Raw genomic sequence first — 20,659 nt, forward strand, 5'->3', positions numbered from 1 at the left:
TATGCTATTTTCCATAATGAACTTGATTGATGTTGTTGTTATGGGACTATTATTTCTCTATAATTAGTGTAAATGTGTTCAGAACTTCTCGTCATAGACTGTGCTTATGAGTGAACTCAGTCCTTCTTTCGCTCATCAGCTGACCTCAGAGTTCCCGCTTGGTGCACAGTTTGTCTTGGATATGGAGAGGAGAGCTGGGCAGCCTGGTCACAATGAATAGAGCCCTGCTTGTAGCCATTTTAAGACCATTACAACAGTGAAAGGCTACACAATGGCCAGCACTGGGCTTTGTTTCAGCCTGTCACTTGCACCCTGTGAAAATCAAATAGTGCTTTGCCTTAAAAGGGAAGGTGAAAAAGGTTTTCCCTATACTCCCATTTTTGGAAAATGTGGTGGTGTTTTGAAAAGGCAAAAAAGATTTCAGTGACTTGATTTTGAATGTTTTTGTTGAAGAGGCAAACTACTGGAAGGAATGCTAAAGAAAATCTCAGCTGAATGAAGGATGTTGAATTTTTTTTCTTAGCGACTCTCAATCCAATTAGGGGTTTAATAAGGGTCATGCATAGGGACTTCACGCTGCAGGCCAGTTTCTTTTGGGTGCTTTTGGGGAGTAGGATGGGGCTGAAGTTGGAGAGGGCCTGACTGAAGGCTGGACTCTTTAATGTGTGTTGAGAGGTCTTGTGCCCCGGTGAGTCATTGAAACTGTCTGGGGTGCACAGATGATCTTTTCCATTATTTTGAAGGTGAGGTGGGGAGATAATCTGACGCTGTGGTTAGATGGTTTCTCAGGTGGTACCAATTACCTGAGCCCTCTCAAGTCTTTGCTTCCCTCTGAAACGGTTTCCTGGCATTGTTCCGTTTACCAATCATTTTTGTGATTATTTATATTTATTTTTTTTACACAGCATCTTTTTACTGATCAAATACTTCCAGTCAGCAATATTTTTTTTTTAACTGGAAAGCTGTAAAATGTCTCAAAACTTAAATATGGAAGAAGTGCAGAGAGGCATCATGGTTCTTTAAAGGGGCCTTAGTTGATCCCTAATCTCTTGCTATGAGAGGGAAAGTGGGTAGGAGGGCCCTAGAAGAGGACACGTCCAGCCTTTGTGGGTTTGTTCACATGCTGGGGAGCTTTGAGTGTCTGACAGCCGTTTAACTCCACACGACCTGTTTCTCAAGTGCCGTCGTTTGGGTGCTCTTGAATCCTGTTAGGAGCCATAATTACAATTCATGCACTCCCTGCGCTCCTTTGAAGAGGCATTGAGAAAGCAAAGAGAGGTACGGAAGCCTGAGAGCCCAAACAGTTCTGACACTTCAACAGTGTGGACCTACTCTCAGAGGCTTCGAGTGAACTACCTAGATACTGCGGACTGATCGTCAATATAAGCCACTACAAAATGTTATGTAAACTACAGATGCAAAATACTTCTGATTATCCTTTTTTCAGAATAAAATTTTATGAAGTTTGTTATAGACTAATACTTTATTTCATCTACACAGAAATGTTTGTTATAGTGCAAGATGAAATATACATTTTACATGACAGAGTTTTCTAAATGTTCTTCCTTCAAGTTTGCAAACAAGTCATGCATTGAAGTGAAGCACATTCAATGACTTTCAAAGGGAACAGAAGAGAAAGGGTGAGCATAATGCCTAATAGGTGCTTTAGTAATTTCTGAGTTTTCATAGCTTAATCCGTTCTGAAAAGCTCAGGAGAAGAAAGGCTGCAAATGGCCCTCAGTATTAATTTGATGTGACTTCTGTACAATAAGGGCTGTGGATCCCAGAAGCCCATTTTCAAGCTTACCTTCTTTCATCATCCTCAGCCCTTGGAACTTTTGCCTAAATGTTTCATGAAACCAAGGCTGTAAGCCTCTTTGGTATTCAGTCTGTATAACGCCTGGTTTAAGACTATTATTACACCATGTTCAAGGCAGAGGGGCACATACAAACAGTGAAGCTGCCTCTCCATTGTGTGGAACTCAAATTGATTTGGTACAATTGGGAGAGTACTTTTATTAAAACACACATATTCTATGGCTCATTTCCCCCCTTTCACTTTGGAGCATGGAAATGCAAATGAAGATTGCTTTCCCTCCTTCTTTAGACAAATATCTATTCTTCTGATTTTCTGACTATATGAGCTCGTTTTGGATCAGAAAAAGTAAAGTGTGCTTTGTTATTTATGTTTATCTGTTATTTTCAGCTGTTAGTTCTTCAGAACAAAAACAGTGCCTCATTACTCTGATTTCATTCTGATATTTAGCTAAGATAAAAGTACAATTAAAATGAAATGTTACACTTTTATTGTCAGTATCTGGAGACCCTCCTGAGTCACCCTACTCCATCTCTGAGTAAAAAAAATAGTCTTGTGACCTCTGAGACTTTTATGAGATTCATAAAAATCCTTCTTTTGTGTTTGTTTTCCTGCGTAGAGATGAAGCTGGCAAAGCGCTCGGTTTGTAATCAAAGAATCCTGTGATGATGTGCCTCAGGAAAGTTCAGGCTGCGTCTCACAGCTTTCTCTTCTCTAGATGCTTTTTTACACAAACACTCTCATTACAAAAATGTTGTCAGGGATACAGACAAGTGTCTGTGTTTTTATTATTTAAAAAAAATAAAGAAACTTCTTTTTTTTACTTTTTTTTGGTGAATGATTTGTTTACACAGAAAGGGGGAGACTAGCAGGGGACACAGTGGGTGGGTCAGTGACCCTGGAGAAAACAGCTTGCATTAATATGGTCTAATCCAATGTAATTAGTTAAATTACAGCATGCCAAGCAGCTTGTCAGGGGCTGACGGCTTTGGCAGGCTCACAGGATAGCCTAGAGTCGCCCTGGGCAGCAGAAGACCCTAAAAGCCACCCTATCGCCCTTGCTTTTACTCCTTTCTCTCCTTTTCCCTGGTCTCCTCCATCTTTCTTTCCGAACAAAAATCGGGAGGGCTCTTTCAGCTGGGCTACAATGTTTTCACCTTCTCTTGAGTTGTCTCCCATACCCCCAGGCTGCTAGCTTGGCTTTCTGCCTGCCTGCTAAGGTGGATCAAAATGATATGAGGATTCGTTGCACGGGCTACAGAAAGTCAGAGTAATTACATCAGTGCGGCTCTCCTCCTACGTGATTTTATGAGAGAGGGAGAGAGTCAGATGCACACTAACTAGTGCTGCTAAGAACCATAGACACGGTTAAGACACTTCCTCATGTCGTAGGATTAGCATTGCTGAAAAGATTTAAACTATATAATTACATGAGGATAAAGTACAAATTATCTAGAGCACTCAACAGCCAGATTATCATCCCCTTCAAGCCCCGTGCAGCCCCAAGGGGTGAGCCTGGATGACAAAAGACCCTCATTAGCATAAATTTACAAGCGCTCTCGTTCAAAGGAGCCGATAAGAACCTGTTCCACCTTTGCTTTGGCCCTGAATGGCTTGTTGTGCTTTTGGCAATGACAGATAAGTCAGGGTAATTCCACTTTATGCCTGAAAAAATGATGCTCTAGATTCTGGCTGCATCCCGAAGGTGTCACCCACGATAATCCTCAAAGAGCGTCCAGCAGAAAGGGAGCTGTGTGTTTTCTAGATGATATACTACGAATGACAGAAAGAATTATATGAAGGAGGACAAATCTGTAACATATTATTAAGCAATTCCCAGTGAATAACAGGGATAAAAGGATAATGGATGGGGGTGTTGTTATTACCTTGGTGTTGAGGGAAGCGCCAAAGCAAAGGTGGAGAGACAAGATTAATTGAGGACGAGTGAAGCGCTCATTGCTCATCAGGCCCTCTTGTCTAACCACTTGCTCTTTCTGTCCCTCTCCTCCTCTGTCTCTCCGCCTCTCCATCCTTGTCTCGTTCTTTCTCTTCTTCTCTGTCTTGCTCTGAGCTGTCCCTCCCACACACCACCATTTAAAAAGAGGATAAGAAAAGTTGGATTTAAAGCGATCAGCTTGGCACTCTCAGTGGCAGCCAGGGGAAGCTGGTACTCAGGCCAGGAAGATTTCAGTCATCTTAAGGCTGACAAGTCCCTGAAAAAGTCCCATTAGGAAAAGCTTGCTGAAAAGACCCCATACCAAATGACTGCATCCCTTCTCTCAAGCTCCTTAGCAAAGACATAGTCAAGCTGTTTATCTGGATGATGGGCTCGCAAGTGTGTTTATGCATGTGTGAACGTGGCTATGGGTGGGTCAACTCTGGAACATGTTCATATTTGTGAGTACATGTTTGTTGTTTCCCCTTCTTTTTTCTTTTTTTTCAAAGTATATTTAGTCACCACAGGTAACCAAAATGCACAGAGCTACTCATTATTAGCTTAAATGTTGAGGTGCTGCATTTGAAGCTGCAGAAAAACAGTGAAATCTGTCCTTGTGTTTCCAAAGTCATTAAAACATAAACATGTTTGGAGAAATGGAGAAATAATCTGTTGTTAGACTCACAGTGGATGGCCTATTGAAAGGAAAACCTATTCAACACATTTCTAATCAACAAAAAATGCCATTGAAAAATACAACTTTTCTATCAACATCAGTCAAAATAAATCTACAGGGCTATGAGTCACCTTTCAATAAGATTTAACATGACTTATTATTCTGCATTTTACTACTTAGTCAAAGGTTACTGCATGTTTGGTGTGAACATGGAATTTGAATCGTCAAAGGCATCCAGCTTGGAGTCAGTGGGCAGGCAACAAAGTAGGGCATGATGTTCTGACAGCCTTTCAGTATTTTATGTTACTCATAAGCTTAAATTGTTGAATATTTATTGTAGTCTACACTCGTATAAACATGAACACTACTCTGAGTAGGGTTGTTTCTCAGACCTCTCAGAAACCTTCTGCAGGCATCATGTGGTTTGATGCCAAACTTTGTGTATCATCACTGCAGGGAACCACAGTCCTAAGTAACTCTTTGGATTTTTTTTTTACTTTGCATTTTGTCAGGCTTTATAATTTAACACAAACTGATACAGAATGTTGAAGGATCCTTGACTCTTTAAGAAGAGATGATATACCAAGGATACAGCTCCTCCCACCTGTCCTACCGTGGCAGTGTTGAAGACAGCACTGCAGGGCCTGCTAATGTGCGTGAAATACCATTCCTGACATAAATGTTATTGACAAACTTGGCTGGACATTTGGGGCAGTGAACTGCCAACATATTTAATGCATATTCATCTCCTTTATCCCACTGGTCTTGCCAGAGCACCCAAGCTGTGTCATCTTGCCACACTCCAGCTACCACCCAAATGTATAGTGACACTGATTATGCAAATCTGTGTCTTGTTTTTCCCCAATACCTGCATTAGGAGCTTGCTACTTTATTGAGGTTGAGATACGGGTCTCTCAGAGGGGAACCAAGTGGAATGCAGATTTTTTTTTTTTTTTATAATCTGTGGGAATCTTTTACAGTTTTGAATTTCTGCACTTCATAACAGTTGTCACATTAAGGGGGATAAGGCAAGAAGCATACTTTGATGCTAAGGCATGTGTTTTAAATCTAAGCAGGATGGATTTGAGCAGAAATGAAAGTTTGGGTTTGAGCTAATCATGGATGCTGTGTGCCCTGCTTTACTAAGTTTGTTGTGGTATGTTTTTTTTTTTTTTTTTTTTTTTACAGTGTTTAGAATATGTGTTATTATTAGAAAGAAGAATACCAATATGTACGTATGTACGTATGTATGTCTGTATATAGGCAATATGGTAGACTGGGTCATGAAAAGATATTGATATACTTTAAGTAAATTAAAGAAAAAAAATGACATTTCATGGAGATTTTAATATACATGAAATGTCACTTTTTTTCTTTAATTTACTTCAAGTATATCAATATCTTTTCATGACCCAGTCTACCATATTGTCTGTGGCTGACAATGCTCTCCCACTTAGCTGATCATTGCTCTCTTACTGTTACTAGGTTTTATTCTTCCTCCTAGCCTTCTCCGACTGCTCAACCTGCTCACAGATTTGGTCCCTGTATTGCCTGGGGTCAGCCATTGAATACAGTATACGCAGTGTGTGCTGATCCCCCAAATTGCCATGTGTGAAATCCATCCCACTCGCTCCTGGGGGAGTAGTCATATCACTCAAAATGAAACTGCCTCTCGTATCCTCCCCTTAGTCTTCTGCTTGCCCGTTCTCTCTGGCCGCCTGGGATCTTTGCTGTTGAGGCTTTATAGTGGAAGCCTATTAGACAAATCTTAGAAGAATGCAGTCTAGGTGCTGTGTTACCGGGATGTCACAGTGCTCTGCGGTCTTCTATAAATATATCAGTCATGCAAGCCTGGAGGTCTCGCTGAATTATATTACTTTCCTGTTTTTCTATAAATGCAGTGGAGGGGGTTTTATTTCATATAGAGGAAAATTGCATCAGGTTTAAGAGAAAATGCTTCGTTAGATTTATTAATAACTTCTGTCATAGTGTCTTCGCCAATGTGGGGTTAAAGCTATTGGGACGTCAGAAATGGTTAGGATCTGTTTTCATGCATGAAGTCGCTTTCTATCTCTTTTAAGGATGATGTTCTCTATTTGAGCATCTGCACATTATTATATATGAGTTCCAGCCTAAACACCGCCGTCACCTGTGCCTCTCCTCGTCTCATCTGTCACAACATTTTTCTGTTTTCCACCTTTGAGGATCTACAGGCACGGTGCAGCCTGCCCCCTGTCAAACCATGGAGAGATGCGAGCGGATGTAAGGGAAAGATAGGACAGAGACGTTATATTGCATTATAGCTATTATGTTGTTGAGATATATCTCCCTGCAGTTGGCAGAGGAGCGCATGCGCCTGTGGCTCCTAATGAGCCTGCGTGGAGGGACCTGTGTGGAAACAAAAGGCTTTGCTTCTCGGCCGTACTAGACCCCTCCACCCGTCCCCTTGCTGCTCCCCCAGCCCTGAGCGTGACAGACCAAGAGCAGAGTGCCGGTCCCTTCCTGGTGGCGTGATTAGATTGGGGCCGAAGTCTCCAGCTGGCAGGCCTGTCTGTGACTGGAGGCGGCAGTCCCCAGCGCTTGTCACTGGCTGACACCTCTGACAGGCAGGGGACAGCTTCAGCAGACAGGTTCATTAAATGGCATTTTTTACAGCTGGGCCTCCAAAAATGAGGGCTGGGCTTTGTCAAAGCTCGAAGTCTACAGGGGCCCCTGCGTGTTGGTTTAGACCAAAGCTTTGTTGTTATGACAAATTTTTTGATCTGGGCTGTTTGAAATCAGCTCTTTTTTCTCCTCTTTAGCCTCTCTTTTGTTGACAGCCAGCCCTTTGGCCTGTACTTTGTCATGGCAAGAGAAATTCTCCCTGGGCAACAAAAAAGAGCCAGTACTAAAATATTATTGTATTGACGGTCAGTTAAGAGAACTGTATTATGTCCATTTAAAATATTGTTTTCAATTCTTAACAGCCTGAATTTGAGTGTCTGGATAAACCTGTTTTTTAATACTTGCTGTTTGTCACAGTTTGAATCCAACAAAAGGAAAATTCAGGAATCTAATTTATTACACTGTTGAAATAGAATATTGACATGCAGATACAATGGAGACTTCAGTGAAAAATTAAAGCTATGTTAAGTCTCTAGACATCCAAATAACTTAATATGTATTCTAATTGAAGCTTCTATGTCCCTGATGGGGTGAGCTGCTGGAGCCTTCCCATGATGCATATTTGCATGAGTTGCCTTTCAGCATTGCACTCACAACACTACTTCCAGAACATCTGGCTGCAGAGCAGGAGGGAGGGGGGATGAAAGCTAGCCTACCTCCAAGTGAGCTGCTGCTGGCCTTCAACAGTCTGCCTTCAGCTCCACAGCCATCCCTCCATCCCACCTCCCTTCCTCTCCAGTCCTCCTCCAGTCAGCACGCTTCCTCCTTTGGGCCTTGCTGTCTCTATGACAACTGTTTGAGTTGGGGGTTGCAGAGGTGTCAGGCAGGGGCATTACAGGGAGGAGAGTACCAGAGATGCTGTGCTGCACATCCAGCATCTACACCTAATCCAATTTTAATTGAGCTCCAGAGATTTTGGATGTGGCACGGAGGTCGGGCATGCGCTATTCCAGGGAGAAATTAAGGCAGCCCAGCTCGCGCTGCACTCTTCCAGCCTGTCACTATTTTAAATGAGCATTAGCATTAGACCTAACCCAGCTGAACATCTCACTCTGCCTTTGCTCCCTCCCTGCCTTCCTACTCCACCTCAGTCACCCCCACAAACACACACACACACATACACACACATACACACACACACACACACACACACACACACACACACACACACACACACACACACACACACACACACACACACACACACTTTATTGTACTTTAAGGCCTCGCCCCCTTGCTGCCCTGTTATAGCTCTATTCTCTCACACTCTCTGAACTCAACACATGTGTGATTATGACCTGGGGAGTTGATAAGGTTGCTCCCTAGCTCATTCTGTTGGACTAAATTGTTCAGTCAGTGGAAGGTGGGAAGGAAGGAGGTGGAAAAGGTGTGTGAAACCATTCTCACCTGTCAGAACAACTGTCTGGCTTTTCTCTGTGTTGACCTGTCTGCCGCCACAGCAGTGCTACATACACTAATGATCCGTTGTCTAACTCGGCACCATGGCAGGGTGTTTTGTATTGATTATTTACATGTCACTGAGCCAGGGGGTCCATCTTTGATCTTGATGAGTTTCATGGATCAACTGAAAGGCTGTAAACTTTTGAGAGAGCTTCATATTGTGTAGAAAAAGGGCCTTGGGAGATGGAGTGTTGAGTCCATGAGTCTTTAAAATAGCCTACTTTTAAATCAATATTGTATGAAGTGTGACATTGCCGTGGAATGATTATGAATGTTAAATTAGTTAGTTAGTAGAGGAGACCATGATATAACCAACTATTGTTGTGGTGGCCCCAAACAAGACAAAACAAATGCAACAGTATAATGTTATGTTTAGCAGTGAGGAAGTCACTTATATTAAACAGGGATCTCTTTTTCAGAATTTTAATCGGGGCACATTAACTCCTGGTCTCCCACCTGTGATGGTATCTGATTAGATTCAGAAAAAAAGCGTCCTCTGCTTCTGCCCGCTTTAGGTCTTGGCATACACCGAGGGTTTACATGGGAAGTGGATGTTCAGTGAGATTCGAGCAGTATTCACCAGACGCCACCTTCTGCAGAACACAGCAATGGAGGTCTTCATGGCAAACAGAAGTAAGTCAACATGAACAATAAACCATGGTTCTTCAGATTTCCAGCACTAATGTGATATCTCACTTTTCCACAGCATCGGTCATGTTCAACTTCCCTGACCAGGCCACAGTAAAGAAAGTGGTCTACAGTCTTCCTCGAGTGGGAGTGGGCACCAGCTATGGTCTCCCACAAGCCAGGTGGGTCACATTCAAACAGGACAAAAAGTGAACCAAATCTAAAATGTTTCTAATAATATGAAGTCACTCCTGGCTGAGGTTAAGTCCGCTGAGTTTTGTGTTGGGGCCTCCATGCAGCCTGCAGCGGAGTCATTTGAAGTCTCATTGGTCCAGTCATTGCAGTGGATGTGCACTGACCCTGACTGAACTGACCTAATTCCCTGACAGAAGACTCTATGCAGCAGGGCTACAGCCAGGCCACTGACCACAGAGAAAACCACTGATTCCCTTTAGACTCTCTCAGTGCTAACAGGCCTATTATACACTCTAAACAAGTACACTTCCTCTAATCAAGCATGCATTTATTGATTGTTTAAGTCATGCTAAAAAATCAAAAGTATATAAAAAATTAGCAAATTATGTTAACTTCGGACTTTCAGTTATCAGCTATCTTTTATTTACTCTACTGCTGCCAATGCAACACAATCAGCATTCTTATTATATTTTTCTTATTCTTATACTATTCACTTACAGATGGGAATTTGTGCCAGTATCTTGATTTAAACTCTCATTCGAGTCATAAAGACGGAGGTCAGCTGTTAAACTATTTGCAGTAAAAGATCCTTTAGCCTATGTGATCATTTAAAGTCATTCTTCTTTTTGCTTCAAAATGTTGTCATTCTTGAAATATGTTTCTGTGATGTGGCCTGCCCTTTGAATTCAAGCAGTTATACTGAATAATGAATGTACATTTATTTTATTGTTATATATGTTTGTCTTTATCTAACAATAACACCCGTTTTCTATTGTCAAATTTGTTGATGAACTATTTGTTTTCAGGCGCATCTCTATGGCCACCCCTCGGCAGCTTTTCAAATCATCCAACATGACCCAGCGCTGGCAGAGGAGAGAGATTTCCAACTTTGAATACCTCATGTTTCTCAACACTATAGCAGGTAAAGTTGAAACTCTGTGATTTAATTCTCTGAAAGTATCCAGAAGGTATGGATATTTTTTTTTTATGTATTCTTTTCTGTAAAGTCATCAGTGAAATTGATTCTGATTTGTTTTCTTCCTTATCAGGGAGGAAAAAGTTGTTACTAGTGAAACTTTGAATCTCTTATCTGTGTGACTCTCTTCACCATTAGTGTATTGTGACTGAAAGTTTACCTATCATGATCAATAAAGTGTGGCTGTGTCAGTGGTGCTACACGCATGCTTAAAGTGGCCTCAGGGATGTCGTATTTGTTTAAGAATCCGTGGTAACCTTAAGCGTTGCTCAACATGGTAGACTTCAGAGTTCATAGGAGCGCTCGGTTTCAAGCAAAAAGCCGGCACAGCAGATTTTACCCGATAATTAGCACCAAGCCTCGTGAAAGCGAACATGTGTGTGTCTGTGGAGTTGAGAGGTTCTGTTGTCGGCTCTCTGATCTGAACTGCAACTAACAGGGAAGGCGAGAGCGAATGCACACTACTCCTCACTGAGAGGTGTCATCCTCGCTTTCACTGCATATTCATGCATATTTATATTTAGCGCGAGCTTGAGTTCGATACATTATTGTCAGCTAATTAGATGTAAGGCAGACAGAAAAACATGCCTAAAATTCATTAAAAATCCTTGGTAATGACCTGGGCTGACAGGCATGTCAGAGCAGTGCGGAGCAGCAGACAGGCGGGGGGTGAAATGCTGGGAAGAGGTGCGAATGGGAAGTGGTCTTCTAATTAAACACTATTCCACTATTATTAACATCCTGCCATCCTAACTCAGGGCTCAGAACCACACTAACACCCCCTACTCTTCTTCTCACTCTGTCTGCTGCTTCTTTTACTGTACAGCAATAACCTGGATAATTATGCTCCCGAGCTTCCCCCAGACCCCGGACACTCTGCAGAAACCTTCCTATTCTCTATCCTGTCACAGATAAGCGCTCACTCAGCTCGATTTAGATAACCTGATGTTAACCTGCTGCCATTCAGGAGTGAGAGGAGACATGCAAGCTTGCTTATTTTTAAGTCATCATTAAAAACTGGAGTATTTCTATTGAACGTTCTTATTATATTGCATTGAATGATATTGTAAGCAAATAAATATTATCATTTGGATTAATTAATTAACTTTAATTTTTCTGACTTTTGCTTCCAGCTGTTAATGTGTTTGGCCCTTACCTATAATAATGAATCTTTAAAGAAGACAATAAACATCAATGATCTGACTTATTCTTGAAATGTCCCCATAAACATCAACCAAACTTAAGAAAGTATATTTATTTTCTCCTTCACTGATCTGCCGGAGTGTTTATAATATCCTCTAATGGTGTCTGTTAAAGCTCCCTTTAACACTTGAATAAACAGTAACAAACAATGAGAATCGTACTTCTAAAAGAGTCAATGTCAATCATAAACGGTGCTTTTAAAATCTAGGTCTAGAAAATGTTACACAAATTAAGTGTATAAAACAATGAGGAAGTCAACAACATGGCATGACAGTTTATTCTGTAAAGTCACAGCAACATTTTAATGAGCTTGAGAGCTCAACAGTCTCGTGGCTTGAGGGATGACTCTGTCCTGAGCCTGGTGGGAGCTGAAGCTGTGGCACCTTATTCTCCACAGCAGCAGGCAGATCAGTATGTGGCTCTGGTGACTGGGGTCTTTGATGAACCTGTTAACCTCTTCATGGTGCTCCTGTAAAAGTTTTAGAGTGTCCTGGAGTCCATATTCAGCCTGTGCAAGAACCTGAAGCTGCTGAATCTCAGCTGTAGTCTCATGGATGGAGTTGCAGTAAGGGTGTGGTCTTCATCCAGTTGCTTCCTGTAGTTCACAGTCAGATCCTCCTTTGCCTCCTCTCTGGATAGTCAGTAATCAGCATTTTAACATATGTTATGTTATGTGGCGGTCTATGTCTATAGCTGTGTTTCTTAATCTGTTTGCTTTGTTTGTAACCTGAAATGGTTCCAGTGAGCCAAGGAAAGAGGAGATGATGACTAGCCTTTTAAAGCACTACAGGAAGTCCGTATTGGAATGATTGAAGTCAGTGCTACCCAAACTTTTTTTCTGGGGACGTATGTTCTTTCTCAAACATGATAGGATTACTGGATAGAGCAGTTAGAGATTCATGATATCTTAGAGAACATTCACCAACTGATTTGCAAACAACTGTAGAGCTTTTTTAGTGGGGCCATCATGTCCTGGAATCTTGGATGGATTGATCCCTTTGAAGGATCTTTGCACACATGGCTTTTACTAGTGTGCAAGGGATTATGGGCCTTGTGTAAACCCCTTGAACTCTAAAATGTTTCCAGTATTTAAATTAATCAATAAATGAAATGCTGACTCTAAAGCATACATTGATGTAATGCATTCATCTGACACTTACTTTCCTATTGGTCTTAACACTTTCAAATTCTTTGTGTTTTTTTTTGGGAACTGTTGAACAGCATTTTGGTCAAAGTTTGTTGGGTTTTAAATGTGTTTCATGAATACATTTGAAAAAGATTAGATAATCTGGAATGGATGGAAATACAGTGTTTATCAGCACTGTTGGTTTTAGGGTTAGGGATCGTAGACAGTTTTAGATCTCAGCCCACGTGTTTCTTGTGCTGGAGCCCTTGTATTTAGCCCCCACATTATCCCTGTATTGTTTAAGCTGAGGCCTCTGCGGAGCTGGTGGATGAAATCAAATAGTTGAATTGCTATGAGCCTTTTATTTTAAGCATGATTTATAACCAGTTGTAAAAAATCCAACAAAACCATCCAAAAACAGCCCTGTCCCAATCCTGGATTATGACTGGCCACCACCTGACCTCACAGCTGCATCAGTGTCATCTTCAAAAGAAAAGCATTATTGACAGCATGGTACATGTTCTTGGCTTTCCCATGAATTTCCTTTGACACATGTTACCATCTGAAAACCATATTACCACTGCAAGAACATAGAGGGAATTTACATCTGGCCAATCAGAGCATCAGCCTTTTGGTGACATTTGAGGTGTTTGAAGTCATGGCACTGGGAGGAATCTACATCCCTGAAAATGATATCAACACCTCAAAGCTGAGATATACCGGTGCCCTCTGTATACTTAAAGACGGACTCCTCTGGCTTCCTGTAGGCTTTCCATAGCCTGTTGACAAAGTACACTCAACAGGAAAAGGCATGGGGAGCACAGAAAAAAAATATCTCTTAGCAAAAATCCTGCCATTAGTGTACATGTTTTACTAGACTCTGTAGGAGACAGGAAGTGCGTCTGATTGAGGGCTCTGAGAATGGGGGCTTGTTGGAATGTTGCATGCTGATCCCCGAAAGTAACTGAAGCCTTGAGTGTACCCTGCCCTGCTTTCAACCCCTCTCTTCCCTTCCAACCCTTCATCACTCACAGATTTCTGTCTACTTTGTGTGTCTAGGGAGGACATACAATGACTTGAATCAGTACCCGGTCTTTCCATGGGTCCTCACCAACTATGACACAGAGGAGCTTGACCTGACCTTACCGGGGAACTTCAGAGATCTCTCTAAGGTATGTTTGACCATAGGCCATTAACCACAGTACAATAGAGAGAGAGGAGGAGCAAGGAGGGGCCACTGGTTTAGTTTTGGATGTCCATATAAAGGCAAATACTGTGAAAGAAAATCATATTTATTTGGTTATGAAACCTTTTCATATTTTAAACTCATGAGTAAAGGAAGTCTAAAAAGCTGATTTAAAACACTTGAAAAGCACTCAAAGGCGATATGTAAGATTTCTACCATATTACTTTATCTTCTGAGCTTTTGGTGAGGACCGTTTGCTCAAAGCCCCCTATTTTTAATTAAACAGGGGATCACATCCCTACTTGTAGGTGAAAAGGATGACTCAAAGTAAGGACCCATTCAAATAATTGGCAATCACTACAGTTTTCCTCACTTCTTTGTAGAGTTATTGTGTCCAGCAGCTCATTGTTTTGATTTTCTGCTGACTGACTTTTATGATTTGGCTTGTTACCATCAGTCTTTAAGTGATGTAAGACCAAGTTAACGACAAGCTGGTGAATGCAAAAGAACATTCAGAGTCTGAAATGTATCAAAAGGAAAACAAAAACGTCAATAGAGAAAGTATTTGATTTACATTTCCAAATGGCCAAAGACTCTTTCCGAAATGAATGCTCAAGAAGTTAAGTTGCTCACATAATAACATTAAAGAGGTGTTGACCTGACTTGTCTTTAAAACATATTTTTACAAAAAACATATACTCTCATTACGACCAAAATAAAGGGCCACATTTATACATAGAACCTTTAACTTGACAACTCAGTTATTAAGTTTCAGTTTGGATTTGACTTTCAAGGTGATGATGAATTTCAAACAGGTCATTAGCACAGTGTTGCAGTGAAAGTCATTCTAAATATGGCAGGTCCAAAATGCATCAAGCTGTGTTGTACTCAGAAGTCTTCTAGCGCTGCCAAATCAAAACGGCTCAGATACAATGATTCTAATGCCCCTGAACTAAATTTTAACTGAAGAGGCACAGGCAGTAGATCACTCTACTTCTCACTGTGCCCTGGTTTACTTGTTTATCACCCCCTCCCTTCTTTTTCTGTCTCTCTTGTTCCCTTGCACATGCAAACTTCAGCTCACTGACCTGAAAACAGTCACATTCCTGCCTGAGCTCTCTCTCTCTCTCTTTCGCTCCTTTTTATCATTCCCTCATTCCCCCTTATTCTCCTCATGGAGCCACTTTGCAAATCTCACTTCTTTGCAGTTTCTTACAATTTTCTGTAATTTTTTTCAGGCATGTGCGCTGTTTTTTGGTAGATGGTGAGGTGAGGAGGAGTAGTATGAAAGTTAGAAGAAGATAATTAGTGTGAAACATTCAGCGAATCATGGACAAGTTGTGGGATTGAGCTCTGATTCTATCCCACTTTCATTTCATTTTACTGTACCTGAACCTTTTGGAAAAACAACATCAGTTGTGAAAAAAAATTCAAAATCACCCAAGCACTTGTCTGCTTTTCGGTGGATCAGGTCTGTTGGGCATCCAGGTGGGCTGAGAGAGCCACTGTATGGGTGGGTGGGGTGGTGGGGGGGTGATCAGGGCTGAGCCATGTGCGCCTGTCCTGCCCTGGGGAGACAGTTATGTATTGTAATGTATTCCAGTGACATCCTCTCATGCTGTTTACAGGGCTGAGCTGCCTTCATTAGCATGAGTTCACAGCCCGAGCCTCCTGACAGTTGTCCTTGGAACCCCGGGGCTCTTACCTCCAAAAGTTCACTGCTAGTGTAGCGGGGAGGGACAGAGGCCCCCACACATCTCCCCCTTGCTTGGCCTGCCCTTTTGTTCAATTATGGATCAGAGGTAGCAGCACTGTCTCTAGAGTCTTGTCCATTGCATATTACACTGTGAGTTTGTCTCTGAGATGTATGCTCAGGCTGTGTGTGTGGTGACTACAGTAAGACTGGTTCATTTCAAATGTTGAAATACCAAATACATGTTTTGGCAACCAGCGCAAATAGCATACTGTTGCTGTTTCTCTTTCATCTAACATAAAAGCCAAAAATCACAAAATGCAGTGCTGCACAAGCCTGCGTAACAACCTTGTTTGGATAAATTAGCTTTAAGTATGCAAATTGAAACAAAGGTCTTTCTGAGACTATAAGCTGTAATGGTACCAACAAGCAATCAATGCTGGTTTTGACATTATTTCCCTTTTGACATTGTTTTCTTTTCATAGATATATCTTTCTGTTCCCAAAAGTTGTACTTGCCGTTAGCTTTTTCATTTCTTGTTTAATTTGTGTTGTTTTTTCTACAGTTAAAATATCAAGTCTCCTCATGTAATATCATGCGTCACTCCAGTGCTCGGTGAGCTGCAGTGTTATGAGGTTATATTGTCATGTTGTTACTGAGGGTACACTTGATCAAGCTAAACTTTAATTGCAGATCAATTATATGAACCGAAGCGTGAGTAATAGTCCAAAAATTCTCTCAGATTATCCCACATTGGCATTCCGTGATTTTGTTTCCCACAAGTTGGAGTCATATCCGAGACCTGTTAGTCAACTACAAGTAACCGCCACTTGGATTGACAGCATCGTTGAATCAGCTGGAGCTCATCCACCCAAACCTTCTGCACACACCTACAATTACCTGCTGGTTGGGCATTCAGTCAGCTGTGAACAGTGCAATGAACAGTGCATTGCTTTGCCCTCAGGGCCAAAGATCTGCATATTTGGATGTCAGATACATCCGTTCAGTGAAGGGTTTCATTAGATTCTAATGATTATATTGTAATGAATTGACATGGGGATGATAGATAGGCAGAAGCTTATTTTCCTCATAGCTGTTAAATGATGCGATTGAAATGCATTTATTTGCATGAGAAGTTCAAGGAAGCAGATGTGGTAGACTTCTGTTTCTCGACCCATCGACAAAAATGTATCACGTGTCTTTTGTGAATGATTAAACATGTATTGGACTTCTCTCAACCCAATAAATTTAAAGAGTTCTCACTTATTTCTCTTTACAGAATTATTTGAATAACAATGATCATTTCAACTTTTACCCTTAAACATCACATTCTGAACAAGATCTGTCCATCTGGAAGCTTCTGCTGAGGCACTTAGTAAAAACTGAGAATCTCTTCTGGACAGACTCTGAGTTAAGCAGACTGAACTCTGCTGCTAGAAAAAAAAAACTGTATCCTACTTTCTTCCCATTATGTAGCCTTCTTTACCTTCACTTCCTCTCCAGTCAGGCTGTTTGTGAGCCCATCTGCTTTATCTTCAGTTTGAGCATTTGATTGCATTAGACTGGAGCTGCATGCAGCCCGACAACGGAAGCAAAAACAGCTCTGACTTCTACTGACAAAGCACCAGAGCTACACACTGTAATGTTATTTATTGTGAAATATAAAATGCAATATGCGTCTCTTTGGAAGCCAGCCTATATACACACAAACAAAGGGAGGCACAGAGGCTATGTTTACTTCCTGCATCTTTGGAGTGCAACGCCACAAATGATCCTGATAGTCTGAGAAAACAAAACTTAGTTTGATCACACTTTGTTCAGTTGTGGTGATATGTTTCACCGGGTCAGGTGAGGAAGAAAGAAATGAACACTGATGAGAGCATCAGTGAAAATATAGTTTGAACCTACTGTTTTCATTGTCCCTCTGTAAGAGGACATGATTATTGATGAATAAAATTCCTTATAATTTTGATTACGTAAACAAGACAAGGTTTTTCAGGACCCATGAAGTGCTAATGCTATCCTATAAGTGGGATTTTTTGGCTTCTTGTCATCAAGACAGAAGCATTTTGTGTATATGGCACATTCTGTCCAAAATGCTTATTCACTATTTTCATACAGAATATTTTGTTTTGTTGGTGTACAATTTATGTGTAACAGTTTCAGATTTCACAACCTTAAAAATTAAATTAAAAAACCTCTCTGTACATTTTTCTTCATGGTGACCGTACCGTGACAAAACATATTCTGTCATGTAGCTGCAGTGTCACAATCAGTGATGCTAGCACGATAATTATTCTTGCTCTCCAACCACTATAGTTTCTAAGAAAACAATTTTAATTGTAACCACAAATCACAGAGATACCATGTTATTATTTTTGCTTCTACAGCTGAGTGAAATTGGAACTGAGTGAGAACATTTTTGCTTCATGCTGTGTTGGATAAGAAATTAAAAAGGAATAACTTGTCAGTTTATCTTAGTATAGATGAACTGTACCTCAGTACATCTTTGTGGTTAATGTAAAGGCACTGATGAAAGTGTAGTTTTGTTTGTTTGTTTTTCTGGATTTACCTAAGTTTCAGATTTGAAATCAGTTGGCGGAATAATATTTTGTCTTGGCAAAAACCTGACTAAGTTTTTCCCATCTTCTCCTGATTTTACTAAATGAAAATGGGTAAGTAAAAATGTAATAGCCTATTTTGAGCTCTGGTTATGATACCTATTGTGTGAGCTGTTGACTTCTCTAACACTCATTGTTATTATCTGCTGCTGTCTTTTACATATTTTTTTCCCTTCTGTCACAGGGATGTTTTATACTCGTTCAGAATCTTTAACCTCTTGCATTAGTTACTTTAGCCGCAGTTTTACGGAGTGCGAGACGTCTTGTGGCTTGCACCCTGAGCCAGCTGGGCCAAGACGTCACATGCAGCACTATTATCACCCCATAAATCTATGCAGATCTCAATAAACTTCTCTTTCAGTCAATGCAATTGTGCTAACACTGATGTGGACTGCCATTAAATTTTAAGGAAGACCAAAAAAAAGGCCTGGTCACATTTAATTTTGACTCAGGCATGTGTACTGTTCCACACACACACACATACACACACACACACACACACACACACACACACACACTATAACTATAATCTTCAAAATGATTAAACCAGTCTGTCTGTCTCACCATGGTTGCTTACAAATACCCAGAGAATTATAGTGTTATTTTAATAAAGTAAAAATGTTACGTTTTAGGAAGCACACTAAGTCATGTTTGAACTGAGTGATTTTATTTCATTTTGCCCGACTTGTGAGCTACAGCTTTCAGTAAAAAAAAAAAAAAGCTGCTATTGATTGCATTACCAGTCTCCCTTCCCCCTTTGTAACCGATTCAGTGGGACTGAGTATATTAATATTGACTGCCAATATGCCTTTAAGGCTCTTATATTGGACAAGATGATTGAAAGGGCAAAGAGAGCAATTTATTCACCTCTAAATTCATGTTTAATGGGAGTAATTTTGTTGCCTTAAAAAACACATAAAAACAGAAAAAGTCCCCAAAAGTCAATAAAATATTGGAATTATTTCTGGGGGTGTAGTTAAAAAGTGAATAACACTATCCAGATGTTTTTTTTGTGTTTGTTTTCTGTGAAGTATGTAAATTCAACATACAGTCCGGATAAACATTCAAGCGTCATTTTCCATAAATTTGCATGTACCTCTGGAGATGTTAGGAGCGCCGATATTGTCATAGGCACAAAGTTTAAGGTTAACAAAAATAAAATAAAGTGCCACAATATCCGATATAAAGAACAGAAAAGCACAAAAAGCAATGAAATATAAAACCTACCCACTCATCTCCTACCTTCCCTCTGCTCTCTAGACCTTCACTTTTCAACTATCACTATCCAAACGTTGCTTCACTCTGTAATGACATGATTGATTTCAAATGACCCACTAATATTATTTACTTCCAGACGTTAATTAAGCATCAGCCTTTTTACATGCAGAGTATAAAAGTATGAATTATAAATACATTTTATGATTTACATTTCAAGTCATGACTCAACAATATGACTCTACAACAACAGTGTTTCTCTCTACTTTTATTTCATTATGTAAAATGTTAGCCAAATGTTCAGTATTGAGTTCATCCATGTTTTTGATTTTTGAACGTATAAATGAATATACTTTATTCAAGTTCAAGTAACATAGTGCCCAGTAGCACAGAAGGGCTATTAGCACATACTGCAATAGCTGTTCTGAGTAACGTATGGCCTGGTGGGTGTGTTGGGTGTAAATCAGGTCAGCCAGGGTTAATCCACATGGATTAGCCACAACATTTAGAAGCAGACACTCATATCTCCTTCTATTCTCAGAGCGCCATCCTGCTCCCCCATGCCACTAGACCCCTGTAAACTTTAGACAGAACCTTTTTTTTGGGGTTCAGGAGAATAATGGGCTCTGACAGACAAATCCCAGAGTAAAGCTCCTTGTCTGCCCCAGCCTCTCTACTAGCTTCACCACATGTAGCCTAGTAGGGAACTACTAAAACTCTGCAAGTCTATCTTTCTCAATTATGATCAATTATGCTGTCCAAATCCATGGGGTTACCTAACACAAGGAACTGAACTTTGAGACTTCGAGGAAGTTCTGTAGCTTCATTTACGGCCTTTTATAAATTCCCACCTGGTCGCGAGTTAGAACATTAGTGTCCATACAGTCTACATGTTCTTGCTACTGCACACATATATGAATTACAATGTTGAAGCCAATTGTTAGCACTTCCAAAGACTAGTACAAGAAAAAACAATCTTTCACTAACCATGGGCATGTCAAATAGGGGTTTTCTATTATTTGTTCTGTAATCTAATTACATCTCTGTCCAAAAATAGAACATGGAAAAAAAAACATGTTTTTGTTTTATTCAAAATAAAGAGGTCTATTTAAAGTTCCTGTTACGTTCTCACAGTGTCCTGCAGTTATTTATCGTATAGATTTTGCAATGTTCAAACTTGACCATGAAGTCTTTCACTGACGTATCCTTTAACATATTGTTGAAATGCTGCCCAGACCTGTGCCTGTTACAGTCCTCAGATCTT

At 40.6% G+C, this 20,659-nt stretch overlaps 1 protein-coding gene across 6 annotated transcripts in view; it reads left to right on the top strand.

Moving 5' to 3' along the window:
* nbeab (neurobeachin b) overlaps positions 1-20,659 on the top strand; it is a 170,710-nt gene that overhangs the window by 127,188 nt on the left and 22,863 nt on the right. For all 6 annotated transcript variants that reach the window (XM_079354490.1, XM_079354485.1, XM_079354486.1 and 3 more), the window contains 4 exons: positions 9,069-9,186; positions 9,260-9,362; positions 10,182-10,297; positions 13,740-13,852. In XM_079354490.1, the coding sequence (XP_079210616.1) occupies positions 9,069-9,186; positions 9,260-9,362; positions 10,182-10,297; positions 13,740-13,852 (450 nt within the window). The remainder of the gene's footprint in view (positions 1-9,068; positions 9,187-9,259; positions 9,363-10,181; positions 10,298-13,739; positions 13,853-20,659) is intronic.

The sequence above is a fragment of the Symphodus melops genome (assembly GCF_947650265.1).
Source record: "Symphodus melops genome assembly, chromosome: 10".
NCBI classification, from domain to species: Eukaryota; Metazoa; Chordata; class Actinopteri; order Labriformes; family Labridae; genus Symphodus; species Symphodus melops.